We start from the raw sequence: 16,126 nt of genomic DNA, 5'->3' as shown, positions 1-16,126 counted from the left end.
TACCACATAAAATCTCTAAAATAATCAAAATGAATATTATGGGTCTGAATATATCGAACTTAAATGATTAACGGCTGTTTTTGGGGTTGTCCGATCACATAAATCAACTGCTGCATCAGCCTGTTGTTTTCACTCTTGCCTCCAGAATGGAGAGGACTCTCTTAGCCACCTGTTCACAATAACCTTTATAATACCTAAGGTACTTAAAGGGATATTTCACTTTAAAATAAAATAAACATGAAAACAAATAAATGAAAAAAGTAATGTAAACATCACGGCCCCCTCAGGCATTAGAATTTAAGTCACGTTTGTAATGATAGCCTGCTTTTGGTTTTCTAAACTCGACGGTGCTCAACTTTCAGTTAGGCTAGGCTATCCTATACATTTTGAATTACTTTGTTGCTTCAACAACAAAGACATTTGTTTTAGATTTCACAATACATGTAGCCTGGTAAACCCTCCCTCCGGAAAATCTCATTTCCATTTGATTTCAGGAAGGAAATAAATTACAAATGAGATTTCCGGAGGGAGGGTTTACCAGGCTACAATACATGTAGACGTGTACCATACATAGTATGTAGTTCTATCTAGTATGTATGTAGGCCTGTGTAATTAATATTTATGCAGCATTAACTGTCGGGCTACATTGATTTTTGAAGGGGCAGATAAATGGCAGCAGTTTAGCAGCTTCATGTGTTCCATTTGAGAGAACCACATGTTAGCTAATGTTAACAATAGATGGTATCTTAACCACCTACCATATGCAAGTATAATTGATGTTGGTGGTAACACTAGCCATTATGACAGCGAGCCTTTCCTGCTATCACATGACAGTGTCTGCCAAGATGTCTCTTGCTCAGAACATGCAGGAATAACTGAAAATGCAAATTAATGTTTGACTGCCCTATTTATTAACTATTGTTTTCTTGTAATTTTTTTTGCACTTAATTATTTGTTCTGTCAACATTTGGCCATTGATTGAATGGCTAACATTTTTACATCTGTTAATTTCTCCCTTAACATTTTTGAACTAGCCTACAAATAAGTTTTTATCACATTAAGTTATAATAACATTAATTTGTTTCTGGTCATTTTGATTTTTGAGTTGCACAATCAACTCTTGAGGTGGTAAAATGGCTAACACATTGATTTGACATGACATTTGTATTGAAAAATGCATACATAAACGTACAGTATGTGTACATACGTTAGGGGTGTTCCCGATATATCGTCCGGCGATATATCGCGATACGTTTTCGTGACGATATGTATCGTTTTGGGAGAAATAAAATATCTATAAATATATTAAATATATATATATATATATATATATATATATATATATATATATATATATATATATATATATTTTTTTTTAACAATAATAATAATCAGGCATGCAAACAGCCCCGAGGTGAAAAGGGTGACAACATGTTGTTTTTTTTCGGGTCAGGTGTCACACTATTGCCCTATTTGGATTCAAAACGGCTATTGTAGCTGAAAAGCTACAAGTTTGAATGTCTGAATAATGCAAAAACAGAATTATTTGTTTGCATTTGCTTTTTTTCTCCCCCATATATTTTCATAATATATTATCATAATAAAAAAGTGCGTATCGTATCGTATCGAAATCGTATCGAAGTTGTGAGCCCAATATCGTATCGTATCGTTTCGTGAAATTAGGCACACCCCTAACATACGTGCATATGTATTATGTATGGCATCTGTCAAAAAGATAAAACAGAAAGGCTCAAGAGCTTATTTCCACAAGTGGTCCTTTGAGTACAAATGTCTATTCTTAGTTCCACATGTTGGGGGCACTTAATTGACTTAATTGTGTTCAAATGGTTCACACATCTTTAGATAGATAGATAGACCTTTATTTATCCCACTGTAGAAATGCAATTGTCACAACACAGCATTACAGCAGTTGTGAAACACAGGACAGATAAAGAAAAAAGCATGTGTTGTCCCTGAAGACACTCGCAACCTGTGTTACAATTCTGCACAACATGTGTCATTCTTAACACATGGTTGGTCACTGCAGTGACCAACCACGCTCCCTCCCTATCATTATCACTGGCCCTTTTTGCAGACACACGCCAGTGTGTAACCGTACCCCTGCAGGAGGGAGGTGCAGGGTCACCCGATCCCCCCCCCCCTCTTCAGAGAAGCAGCACTCACCTCCTCAGGTGTCCTTTTGTGCTGGAGCGCAGGTACGGCAGGAGAGCTGATAACACTGCACGTTGATCAGATGCAGAGAGAGAGAAAGAGAGCAGATGGAGAAAGGCAAAGAGGTGGGAGAGGTAATAAAGAGGAGAGAAGACTTGTCTACTCTGTGCAGGTGATGCACTACCTCAGAGCATAATAAAGACTCATAAGGACAAAGAACCAAAACAATCCAGGGGGACTAACGCTATTTTTTTCTGGACATTCGGTGGCCAAACCCAGGAATATAATAACAGACCCAGCACTCATCTCAGGGACTATCTACTGCCAAGACTACCTGGCTTTTCAGATTTCCATCTCTCCGCTGTTCGCTATTCCCTCGCTTAGGCTACTTGCACTTCCGCTTTAGATTTCTCCTATCTGTTACTCACCCTGTCATCTTTTCTTCCTCCTGTCAGTCATTTCTTTCTACCCCCTCCTCTCTGCTGCTGGTGTTGCGGGCCCACCCATGGCTGCTGCTGTTCTACGATGGGCCGACCGTTCTGCCCGACAGTGAGTGAGGGGAGTCATGGCCAAACCTGAGAGCGAAGTAAACCCTGAGACAGTTTCTGCTGATACCAACGCTGTCACCACTACTGCTGGGACCCCTGCACCCCCTGTAAGTGGATGGATGGATGGATGGATGGATGGATGGGCAGGTATTTAGATGGATGGATGGATGGATGGACGGACAGGTAGATAGATGGATGGATAGATTGAGACTAATCTGAGACCAAATAGTGTGTTGCATTGATTCACTGAAAGTTAAACCCCTAGCTTGAACGTTATCTGATACTGGATAGTTAACACCTCGGTTTGATTAAGTAGTATCACTTTGGTAGAGTGAATGGGTAAAATCGGCCGTCTGTGTGCATAGTCATGGGCCAGAAGCATTTTTTAAAGCATGACGGATTCGCAGAGACATGATCGATGCTTTGATTAAGCTGAAAGGGCCGTCTCCCTCCAGGAAGCTGAGGAAGAGGCTGACGACCCCTCCAGGATAGAGGTGGTGTCCGTGACAGATGAGGATCTTCCCAGCGTCGACACCCCTACTACCTTGAACGTCAGCCCGTTGGGCAGCCCCGACCCGAACAGCCCCGAGGCCGAGGACTTCCAGCATTTCCGAGAACCCAGCCCAGCCATGCCAATCACCAAGGTTCAGCCCTTTATGATTGGTGAGTATTTGTTGGGGGTATCTGTCACTGTGCATTTGCACATACATGAAATGTGTCCCCTGCATTTACCCATCCTAACTATTAGGATCATGTGATGATGGTGCTGCAGGTGGTCTTTTTGCACCTACATAAAATGAACTTCAATATGTAATCGAAGCTACATTCTGTTGATTAAGTATTATATATTTATTTTTGTTTTTATCTTTATTTTAGTTCTACAACTAAGAGACTAATTTAAACAGAATATGTTCTATTATTTTCTATACTATACTATTCTACTCTATTTGTATCAGGGTTTATAAAAATGCTATGTGTGAAGCTACTTTTATTACAGTACATGTCCTCAATGACCACTTGATAAGTACTAATTGGTATTGGGTTTAAATGTTTTACAGCAATATGTTGCAGAGTCACAAGATATTAAATTGCTGTTATTGACATTTTGTTGTAAAAAAACTGTTTTCTAAAGGCTTTCAACTATCATTGATTTATTTGTTGTTTTTGTATTTCCACTAGTTTCTCTGTTCTATTGACTTGACTTGACCAAAACATGCATTCACTTCAAAACACTCAGAACATGCATTCATTGTGCAACAATACAATACTGGGCACATGATGAAAACAGAAACACGTGACGTCAGTGAACAAAATGTGTGAAAGTTAACAGAAACGTGTTGTGTGTTGTGACAGAGGATGACCTCGAGCCCAAGACGACATGGAAGGTTATGCTGTTGGCGCGCAGGGTGGAACTGTTGATCGGCGCGTGCGTCCTTGTTCTACTTATTCTCATCCTCGGTATCGGACTGGGAGGTGAGCGAGAGGCAGCGGTGGACAAAGTACTGACATGTTTTACCTAAGTAAAAGTATCAATACTGCAATGTAGATGAACTCTGTTACAAGTAGAAGTAAAATATCTGCCTCTGAGATGTAATGGAGTAGAAGTCAAAGTATTGAAAATTGGAAATACCCCAGTAAAGTAAAAGTACTTCAAAATTGTACTTAAGTACATTACTTGAGTAAATGTACTTGGTTACTTTCCACCACTGAGCAAGAGAATCACAAGGAGCTCTGTCTGAAATGTGGTGGACAAAGTACTTAACCCCTGGTGGTTAATTCATAATGTACTTTTCCCCCTTCGTAGAAATGTAGTGGAGGAAAAAGTACAATATTTATCTTTAAATTGTAGGTGAGTGAGAGTCCAAGTGTCCAAAGTTACAAATATTCAAGTAAAGTACAGATACTCAAAAAATGGACTCAAGTACAGCACTCAAAATGGACTTTGTTGCTGTCCACCATTGGAAATAAGGGAGCCTTTGTGGGTAGCTCACGTCACACTGCGTCGGCCTCATACATATTTGATGGCGAACCTATCCCGTTTTACAATTTGTGTGGCCTGGCTTTGTGCAATGGGAGGTGCGTGGGGATTCCTGGAAGCGGTGACTGTGTTGAATGAGGTGGCATGGTGAACGGTGTTCCAGACAGGTTTTCTCGATTAAGCAGAGTTTACATGCATGGTGATAAAATGGTTTAGTGCCCGATAGGACACAATATAAACAAACCTACTAAGGTTACACTCTGGGAAATAATTCGCCCAAGTCTTGATGCAACGTTACCGTTGTACAGAACATAGACCATTAAATAAACCCATTAATTAAAACCATTACAATGTTTTTTAGGGCCCATATGACTGAGTAGAAGAGACATTTTTCATCCCATATACCCTATTCAGTAAATAAGTAGGTGAACCTTTCCATTACATCTTGTGTGTGTGTGTGTGTGTGTGTGTGTGTGTGTGTGTGTGTGTGTGTGTGTGTGTGTGTGTGTGTGTGTGTGTGTGTGTGTGTGTGTGTGTGTGTGTGTGTGTGTGTGTGTGTGTGTCTGTCCTTTCAGTGGGACTGAGCTGTATGGGGAAGTTCCGCTGTGGATCGTCTTCTCGCTGTATCAGCAGCTCAGCGCAGTGTGACGGAACAGAAGATTGTGAACACGGCGAGGATGAACTCAGCTGTGGTGAGACTCACACACACACACACACACACACACACACACACACACACACACACACGCACACAAATCAACAGAGATGTTACACATTGGCATTCAAATTGATAGACTTGTGTTCTTTTATCAATGTATGTAGGTCTGTTCATCAATCTATGTATCTTTCTATCTAGCCTATCTATCTCTACCTAAACACTTTTCTCTCTATATATCTCCCTCTCTTCCAGTAGATCCACTGCGCCTTTCTCTGTCCATCTCTCTTTTTCCCTTTTATTGATCACTCTCTCTCCCTGTCTCTCCCTTTCCCTTCATCTGTTGATCTGTCCATTTCTGTCTGTCTGTCTGTCTGTCTGTCTGTCTGTCTGTCTGTCTGTCTGTCTGTCTGTCTGTCTGTCTGTCTGTCTGTCTGTCTGTCTGTCTGTCTGTCTGTCTGTCTGTCTGTCTGTCTGTCTGTCTGTCCATGCAGTGCGTCTGAGTGGGAGGAGCTCCGTGTTGCAGGTTCTTAGTGGAGGTGTGTGGAGGACAGTGTGTTCTGAGGACTGGAACAACATCCTGGGCTATTCAGCCTGCAAACAGCTGGGCTACTCCAGGTACACACTCAAGCTCTTTAGCACTCATCTCTCTTTAAATAGCAATAGTCTTTTTTATTTGTTTTAATGATTTGCTCAGAATTAATAAGTAGGATGTGACGGGCCGTTTACACAGCATGCGGATAGGTGGCAACTTGGCAGCTCAGCTTGCCGTCACCACAACACGACCTCAAAAACCAACTCAACATCAATGGGCAAAGGGAGAGGGGGTGATCATGAAGGCTTGACTGATCACCAAAAAGGTGTCCAACTCCAATTGTCGTCGTTTTTTTGTTTTTTTATCCCATGATTTTTGAAACCCATTTTTTCACCCAGTGCCAATTGCCTAAGCTGTAATCCTGGGCGCTACTCTCCCTCTGCCACCCTGGGGAGACCCCCGAACTGAGCTCATGCTTCCTTCAATGCATGAGGAGTGAGCAGGTCGCTTCTTATCACCTGACGGGGGAGTTTTCCCGGTAGGACGTAGCGCGTGGAAGGAACACGTTATTCCAACCAGTTCCTTTCCCCTCCATCAGGCGCCCCAGCTGACCAGGGGGAGGCAGTATAGTAGAGACCAGGATTGTGGTAGTTAAAAGGCATGTTACCTGTTACCTGGTGCAAAGTGAGGCGTATTGCGCAAACGGGTTGTAACTCTGAATTAGTCATGGGTGTGTTTATGAGCGTTACATTAATTAAACCAATCAGCGTGTCGGCTTCCATTGCCTTGAAATAGCAGGTGTGCCTACTTCATACCCATTCCTATTTAGCAATTGGAGGAGACGCAATTGGAGGAGACGCAATTGGAGGAGGAAAATTGCATTCAACCATCTATGGTAGCAGCCTAATGTCTCCTCATGTGTCCAAGTGATATTGTGACATATCAACTTAATAATCACATGTTCATTCTCACTTAACTTTTTTGATTGCATATTAATGACAGAGTGGTTCAGTCTGTACACAGTGAACCCCACTTGGATAGTGATGACATTACTTACAGCTCTGTACAGAGACAGATAAAGAAAGCCAAGAGGCTTAAGAGTAGAAATAAACAGCCTTAACATTTTCTCTCTCTCTCTCCCGCTCCCTCTCTACTCACCACTCTGGACTCCAATGCAAGTTGGGAATGCAGGCCCCACCCGATTATGCAATACCCGGTGTACCCATTGTCAGTTTTTGGCAGCTCGTCTGTAAATATCAGGCCAACATTTTTGTCAAGAAATAGATAATATAGTTGCTCAATCTCGTCCCCAAATGAAATCTGATGCTTCACCATACACATTTTTGTTTAAATCATGGTAGTTGGGGTTAGAGAGTGTACCGACTAGTACTCTGTGGAAGTTCATTCTGTGTGTGACGGTGTGTTTACCGTCTAGTCCTGTCCATTCTCTTTTGCTACTGGCTGTGCATTGAAAGGTCAGCGGCTGGAGGGGTCATAGTTGAATTTGGTTGAACTTTGAGTGGAACGGCAGACAGTGGACACCCGGCGGTAACCCACTGCACTTACCGCAACACCAGAGTCTGACGTGGCAAACCACTCTTCATATTAATGGCACTTGCCGCCAGTCCACAACCTGTGTGAACAGCTAACCTCACCTGGTTATTGTTAATAATATTACTATTATTTGTATCAATATTTCCGGTATTGAGGTTATTACCATCACTGCTACTTTTAGAGACGTGATCAGTATCAATATAATTAGGCGCGTGTGTGTGTGTGTGTGTGTGTGTGTGTGTGTGTGTGTGTGTGTGTGTGTGTGTGTGTGTGTGCGTGTGCGTGTGTGTGTCAGTTACGTAGAGTCCCGCTTCCTCTATCTGTCCTCAGTAGAGCAGGACTTCCAGAGCAACCTGGTGTCAATCAATCTGAGCCAGCCCGGCACCCAGATTGTTAAGATTCACAACACCACCAACCTCAGGTAACATCACACTCATCATCTCAACATTCATTCTTTATTGTCTTCCATAGAGGAAGCTTGCTTTCACAGTCTGTACACAATCGCATAAGCGGGAATTTTCAAAGAAATTCAAACAATTTGAAAAGTAGCAAAAATAGCCGACCTGCAAACACATGCATTGCATTGTGAGCATGTAGATCTGCTTTTTTGCTATTTTTTCTAACTAGACCGGGTATAAATAAACAAGAACATGGCAACAACACAAGTCTCTTGCCATGTGTCCAGGCTATAAAGGCTGTTTGCTGATGGTGAAAATCTCCTCCCAAAGCATGTTTTTGCAGAACAGTTGACTGCATTGATTAAAGCTCTCAGCCGCCACAACTGATTTCAGTCATTTTTAAGAGTAGGCTAAAGCATATTAGAATGGGTCAAACTAGCAACAGCTATACGTTATCTATTGCTTAAATTGTAAATTGATGTTTGGAAGCATCTTCCATAAAACCCTATTGGTCTCTGATATTTCATAAAAGCAAAGGTTAAAGCCTTGGTTTAAACCGGTTGGCTGATTGTTGATTATACAGCAGGTTTAGAATGATAATACCTAAACATCATAATTATACATATTGTTCTAATTGTTTAGGAAACACAGAGGGCTAGGGTGGAGGACAGCTTTCACGCTGTTTCACAAATCACAGATTGGCACTTGGCCTGACAAAACTATTCAGTCGTGAGATTTGTTTTTGCTTTAATCCCTGTTACTGTAGCCTATCTGGACTATGTGTTGCCCTAAGTACCTAGGACAGTAATGACATGCTGTATTTCGCAAATGAAAATATTTATTTTTTGTTTGCTGTAACACCATCACTGCTGTTAACCAAACTGCTCACTTCTCCCTTTAGCCTGATTTATGCTTTGTCGTGTGCTGGTGTCGTGTACCGAGAATCTACAAGCTCCCAACGCGTTGCACTGAGATGCGTTGTGATCTTGTAGACTGCCTATTTTCCGCGTGTGACACTGCTGCATGACTTAAGGATAAATTAAGCATTTCTCTCTTCAGTAAAACACAGTGCAGCTCTGGGATGGTGACCACACTAAAATGTTTGGGTAAGTTAATGTTACTTTTATTTTTTATTTTTCTTTATACAAAAATCATGTGGATCTCGGGGTCCACATGGCCCAGGGAATGGTGTGGCAATATGGATGTCAGACTTCTTGTGGCCAGCCTGTGAAAAAGGGCCTGGAGGGTCTGGATGGGTAAATCTATTTTTGGTTGCAATTACCCCGGGACCCTCTATTATTTCAGATCTGACACTTACCCAAGTCAGAAATGTTGTTCTGAACCCACTCAGGTCGAGGGTCATGTGAGTTTTTTTGGTCCAAGTGGACCCAGGAGGACCCCTAGTCTGTGTATAGATATGTGAATTTGTATCCATGCACACAGACTTCTTTGTATTTGCATGTCATGACCTGTAACTGGGTTTTTTGTCTCCGCCAGGCCGAAAGGCATGGCCGAGACTATGTTTTGCACCCTGTCTGTCCGTCCGTGTGTCTGTCTGTGTGTCTGTCCGTCCGTCCGTGTGTCCGTCTGTCTGCGAGCAGCTAATCTCCCACACTGTCGGCCCGGTTGCTGCGAAACTGTGCACACACACTCCCTGGATGCCAAAGACAAACCTCTGCCCCAAATTTTTCAGATTGGCCTGTTATAGCGCCACCAGGAGGCAGAGTTTTGCTAAACTAATTTTTTTATATTACTCCTAAAAATGTTGTCCAAACATCACGCAAATCGGTACACAGTATCTCTATAGTCATGTGATCAACACGGATCTGTCCGATTTTCCATATTCCATCCTGATTGGCTAAGATTGGCTTCCAAAGTTTGCAGGGTTGGTTCGTTTTGAACAAAATGCCTCAAATCATGAACGCAGCATGCGATTTCCATGAAATTTTGCATGCACATTGCCACTACGCAGAGGAAGAAATGCCACTAGAACATTTTTGAATCAGCCTCATGGTGGCGCTATAACAGGCCGATTCGCGTTTTTACTTGATCTGCGTGAAACTTTGCACGCACACTCCCTAGAGGCCAAGGAAAAACCTTTGCCCTGCATTTTTCACATTTGCTTTTTAGAGACCCAACTTGCCAGTCGACTGCCTGGGCCTCACCCATGTCATTTTTGACATGACAATTATTGCTAGTCTACATTGTTCACATACTATATAATTAATAAATACAATGCTTTGTAGAAAAGCTGCCTCCTTGGCAGAGGTCTGCACTTTACTGTGTGCATTTTTCCGTTTTCATCCATTTTCTATCTTCATCATAAACATCATCATCATCATAATCCTTGTCTATTCCCTCAGATTGTGGCTCAAGGCCCCGTTTCACTAGCCGCATTGTTGGAGGCAACATCTCCCAACCGGGCCAGTTTCCCTGGCAGGTCAGCCTCCATTTTAAGAGCGAGCATCTTTGTGGAGGATCCATCGTCGACTCACGCTGGATCGTCACTGCCGCACACTGTGTGTTTGGGTAAGTACCAAACCACTGACTGTCCTACTGTAAAGCCTTTATCTCCATAGTGCAAGCTGATACCAGTGTTCATCACTACTTGGAAATGCTTCTGAACAAATAAGTGGGTGTTTATGTTGAAGTCATACTGTGTAACATCCATCTTTTTAGTCTTTTTGGTGGCACCTGGTAGAACCGTGATTCCTAGAATTCATTTCAAAACAAAACCACAAGAAGTACCGCTCCAATACGAATGCTGAAGGCCGGGTCCTAGCTACAAGATTTTGGAAACACATTTTCAGAAACGTTTTATATTCACTTTAAAATACATGAATAAATACATTTCCGGTACATTATCAGGTGCCTGTGTCATTTACACACAAGTGTTGGGGCCAGGAACTCGAGACTAAAAATTGTGCTTAGAGAAGTTGTAAAAAAAGAAAGAAAAGGGAGTGTTGAATGGTTATTGTGAGAAATATACAATTAAAAGATTGTATCAAAAATACTTTCAATTGAAAAAGTAACACAGTATGACTTCGTCAGCCAGTATCTTGTCTGACAGTAGAGATACTGTATGTCACTCACCGAATGCATTGCCATGGCCTCTCTTCAGGTTCGCCTCTCCCACTATGTGGGCAGTGCATGCAGGTATGATAGAGCAGCCGGTGAATGGCGCCCTGTCCCTGGCTGTGGAGAAAATCATCTACCACAGCCAGTACAGACCCAAAGGACTCGACTATGACATTGCACTGATGAGACTGGCCGAGCCACTCAATTTCAACGGTACGGGTGTCCGTCTTCTAACCTTTACTTCCCTGGTAAAGTTAAACAAGGCACACATTTATTGGTTGGAATAGGTCCCCTCTCTCATCCATCTCATGTCCCCGTCCCCGTCCCATGGCCAAAGCCCTCCAGCCCTCCACTCAACCCCTCTACCCTCATTATGGTGCCTTTAGTTGTCAATGCCTCACTCCCATTTCGCTTTTATGTTCTTTCTAATTCTCTGGCTCTCTCTGTCCTTTTTTGCGCTTCAGCTGTTTCTGCCTATGTCCCAATCTCTGCTGTGTGAAGTGAAACATATTGGTCTCTCTCTCTCTCTCTCTCTTGCACTCTCGCGCGCGCACACACAACACACACGCTCACTTCTCCCCCACGTCTCCCCTACTCTGGGAACGTTGGCCTCTCTCAGGTTTCCAGGTCTCCTACAGAGAAGTGTCATTATGAGTATCAGCTGGTCATTATGAGTATCAGCTGTCTGAGGGACAAGCCTGATCTCTCTCTCTCTCTCTCTCTCTCTCTCACACACATAATTTTCCACCTTGCTCTCCACTTTTGAGCGTATCGAGTGGGCCTGTTTAGTTTGGTACAGCTGGCGAACACCACATGTGGTTATAAGCTCTAGAATGCTTCCAAAGCTCATGTACATGTATGCCATTTTGGGTAAAACACAACACCTGCTTTCAGAAAAGGATTAGTGTGTGAAATTAAAGCAGAACTGATAATCAATTTGATATTTATCACCACCATGACACCAGGTTGTTGTGTATGCCAGTCACTCTGATGTTACTGGAAAAACGTGGTTCATTTCAGTTGTGTTTTCGCAGGCCTTATAGAGCCGATCTGTCTGCCTAACTTTGGAGAGGAGTTTAGGGAGGGGACATTCTGCTGGATCTCAGGCTGGGGCACGACGGAGGATGGAGGTGAGGCTGATATCTAAGCAGTGTCATCATATTAGTTGTGTGTAGCAGGTGTTTCCACAGGGTTCGATTTGAACAAAACTAAACAAAAGGTGAGATATTTTCTTAACCACTTTTGTAGAGCTGCTATTTTCACTATTTTTGAAATTTTCCTAAATATTCCTAAAAAAAATCCTAAGTATTTTGAGGGGTTTTGGAAATTTGCCCAAAATATGCCAGCCTTGCCAGGGTTAATATAGTAAACATTTTAAATTAAAATTGTGATATTATCAAATATAGATAACAAAAGGAAGTGCATGTATTCAGTCTGACCAGAAGCAGGGATAAAACATATCCCACCGGTGATAAAAATCAGTGACCAGAGAGGGGGATATCAAAAACAGACGGACGGATTTTCCCCCCATCGCTCAAAGCCCATTTAAACCTGTGTTTCCACTTGAGAGAGTTAGGAATGAATTCTAAGCTGCTGCATGTTCTTCTCCAGGTCAGTCCAGTGTGTCACTGCTATCAGCTCGTGTGCCTCTCATCTCCACCAAGGCCTGCAGCCAGCCAGGCGTGTATCAAGGCTTCATCTCCTCCTGGATGATCTGTGCTGGATATCTGGAGGGAGGAACAGACTCATGTCAGGTATGCTTATACTAATGCATATACTGATGAAATTAAAGGGGGTAGAAGTGATCCTTTTTTTTTACCACGTGCCGGTCTCTGTGTCTGGGGCTAATCTCACAACCTGCTGGACCAATCAGTGCTAAATATTCTTTCCAAGGATCGTCACCTTGTTGTGGTGGAAAGGCTTGTGTGTTTCAATGATCCTCAGAGCGATGCCGTCGGGGCTGTCAGCTCCTGGTAAGGGTCACCCGTGGCAGTAAGGTCGAGGGGGAGGTCCCAGACACTGTGACACTGGGCAGCCCCCTGCAACTCCACTCACCCGAAGGTCATCTTGAGTCCTTACTCATGCCCCTGGAATAGAGTGGGGGTGTGGCCAAGCTTGTGGGGGAAGGAAAGGAACTGCGCGCCCCATCCCTCACATCAAATCCACTCACAAGCACAGGCTTCAGCTTCCACCTATAGAAGTCCTCTGGCGACAGGATTTAGTGACGGGAGCAGGTCAAGGATGTGACTGGGATGAGTAGGTTGAGTCCTGCACGGAGGCGGCATGGTTTTGATGGTCGTTGTGACGATGGGACCAGGAACAACATCCTCCTTCGGCAGCATCCTGTGCGACTGAGCAACCCTATTTAGGGGTCTGCACTGCTCAGCCCTCACAGGGGCACGGTCTGGAAAAGGTGACCCAAACATTGCTTGTTCCTCGCATACCTGGGTGGCCAACCGCAGCCACCAACACGTCCCTTCTGCGGTCGAAAACGCAACAAAGCAAAACTCCTGGCTACTTGGAATTTCCGCACCCTCCTCAATGCTCGAGACGGATGGTGTGGCGCCAGCGAGGACACCTTCATGCTGATCCAGCACCATCTCAGCCTCCTGATTCAGGCCGCACATGTACACCGAAGTGTGGCAGGATATGTGGTTCCAGAATTGGGCTTCATAGTCATCTACGGTAGCACAATCGGCAGCAAAGATAACCACTGACAAACCCATCACAGCACAAGGAAGCCACATAATCTTCGACAACGATGGACTGGTAGAAGAAAATGTCTAGTGCATGCTGCCAGTAGGCCATGGAAGTACCTCCCTGCATTTTTTCTTTCTTTCGCATATTGTGATTTTTTTAAACTTTTTTATTTAGTTAAAGTTTTAAATAGTTCTCTATTCCCATAACTATAGAGCAGTGTTTCTCAACCTTTTTTTTTGGGCCAGTGCCCCTATCCAATATCCAGGTCCCTTATCGCTCCCACGGCCAATTAAAATGTAAGCTTTATTTTTATCGTATATTGTGTTAGATGTCGTATATAATTTAGAAAACATCGAATACATTTTCAAATATCAGATTTTCCATTAAACTGGACTGTTAGTATGTGTTTAGCATGTATCAATTAGCCTACTTCCCAGGGAGAGAAAAAAAGCCTGTTACGATTTGTGTATGTCACACCCTTTCACATCAGGCCCCTCTCACAGCACTGAATGGCAGGGCTGTCATGGCCCTGTCATGTTACCATGTTAACATGGTACCATGGTGGAAAAAGTACTCAAATGTTTTACTTAAGTAAAAGTATCAATACTGCAATGTAGAAATACTCTGTTACAAGTAAAAGTCCAGAATTCTTGAGTAAAAGTATTAAAGTATTGGTATCAAAAAGTACCAAAAGTAAAAGTACTCATTACGCAAAATCGCGACGCATTGTGAGCTTGTAGATCGGCTATTTTCAAATGGCCGAAATGTACGTAGGGATCAAGTGGTTAATGTATGTTTTGTAATAATAATCAAAATCTACAAAGTAACTAGTAACTAAAGTTTTCAAATACTTTCAGAGGAGTAAAAGTACAATATTTGTCTCTGTGAAGTATTGTAGTAGAAGCAAAAGTATTGGAAATTGGAAATACTCAAGTAAAGTACAAATACCTCAAAATTGCACTTAAAGTACAGTACTTGAGTACATGTACTTAGGCACTTTCCACCACTGCATGGTACCAGCCATGGTACCAGCCCTGTCGTGACTCGTGACAGGGCCAGACATCCCTGTCACACAGTGCTGTGAGAACGGTTTATAATGTAATACTTAGCCTGATAGTATTTACGTGTACAGAGCACCTCAGCACCCCCCTTTAAAACACATTGCTTACTATTTATGAGGAATAGTTATAAAGTGGTACCGTTTTTTTGTTTTCTATGCCCATGTGCTTGTATTTCTCCCATTCCTCAGGGGGACAGTGGAGGGCCCCTGGCATGTATGGACTCTTCGCTGTGGAAACTGGTAGGAGCCACCAGCTGGGGTATGGGCTGTGGTGACAGAAACAAACCGGGGGTCTATACCCATATCACACAGGCACTCAACTGGATACATCAACAAATGGAGGTTAGTGAGGGTCCACAACATTAGCACTCAATTTGATACATTTCTCCTTACTGCCACTCTGTGGACATAGAGTGGAACTACCTCAAAGCTTGTCACTACAGTCCTGTGTATTTATTTTGTTTAGATTTTGTGCACAATAGGTTTTATCCAGTGTTGGAGATCTTGTTTGAGTTTTGCATTGTTTTGGTGCAAAACTCTTCAATGTGTATATTCACAGTAAATAGATTGTACACACACAATTTGAAGCAGAAATATACATAGAAGAGGTAATATTATACTTTGGCACCTAATGCCTCTTTTAAAGTTCTGTCAATTTCTTTATCTTTCAGAGAGAAGAGGCAAGGCAACTGAATACATTCTGATTTTATACGATATTTTGTTGTATTGTAAATGTGTAATCTACATTTTGTTGTATTGTAAATGTGTAATAACTGTCTAATAATTCCTGGCAGTGGAGACAGGATACTGAATACTTATGTTGCATGTGAAAACAGACGTTCATTGGGTGGGTTAGTGAACCAGGGGCCTATTACACGAAAGGAGAATTAAATAAGCCTGGATTTAAGTCAAATCAAACCTCTGGTTTGACAATGTCTGGTCCGTACAGCCTGGTTTATTCCGTTCCATGAACGCCAAGCCAGGCTGAAAAGGAGCGACTTTGTCGAGCTAGACCTTGTCAAGCCAGGCTGTGTCGAGCCAGGATGGTAAAGCCAGGTTTCACGTATTCCTATAAAAGACCATGAAAGTCGATAGCAGAATCCTTGAACTTGACCAATCATGGAGCCCAAAACCAGAGCGGCGTTCTTCTCTGTGGCTGAACAGCTGCACTGCAGCAGGTCATGGAACAGTGGCGTTCCCAGGAATTACATTTAGGGCAGGCGAGATTCCCCCCCCCGTACTAAGGGGGGGGGTACTCGGGGAAAAATCTCGGGGGAAACAAGTTAACAACAACACTACACACACTGACTACAAAACTGAAAAACGTTAATAAAAACAATATGCAAGTATAATCAATCAATCAATTCTTCAGCGGTGGTCTCTTCATGTTGTAGTTTAGTAATGAATGGCTCAAGCTGCTCTCAGAGCCCCTTTTATGCCAATTGAGT

General features: G+C 42.8%; 1 protein-coding gene across 1 annotated transcript; it reads left to right on the top strand.

Moving 5' to 3' along the window:
• Nucleotides 1-2,737: 2,737 nt before the first annotated feature.
• Nucleotides 2,738-15,044, top strand: tmprss3a (transmembrane serine protease 3a; the record flags this gene model as incomplete). Its single annotated transcript, XM_080457317.1, has 12 exons — nucleotides 2,738-2,827; nucleotides 3,176-3,383; nucleotides 4,074-4,193; nucleotides 5,274-5,390; nucleotides 5,848-5,971; nucleotides 7,738-7,863; nucleotides 8,900-8,946; nucleotides 10,204-10,369; nucleotides 10,962-11,131; nucleotides 11,953-12,048; nucleotides 12,530-12,672; nucleotides 14,868-15,044. 12 exons carry the CDS (start codon nucleotides 2,738-2,740, stop codon nucleotides 15,042-15,044), a joined length of 1,584 nt encoding a protein of 527 aa, XP_080313443.1.
• Between the last annotated feature and the right edge of the window lie 1,082 nt (nucleotides 15,045-16,126).

This window comes from Gymnoscopelus braueri, assembly GCF_963280865.1.
Source record: "Gymnoscopelus braueri genome assembly, chromosome: 18".
Classification (NCBI taxonomy): domain Eukaryota; kingdom Metazoa; phylum Chordata; class Actinopteri; order Myctophiformes; family Myctophidae; genus Gymnoscopelus; species Gymnoscopelus braueri.
The sequence above is the reverse complement of the archived record's forward strand: the minus strand, read 5'-3'. Positions and strand labels throughout refer to the sequence as shown.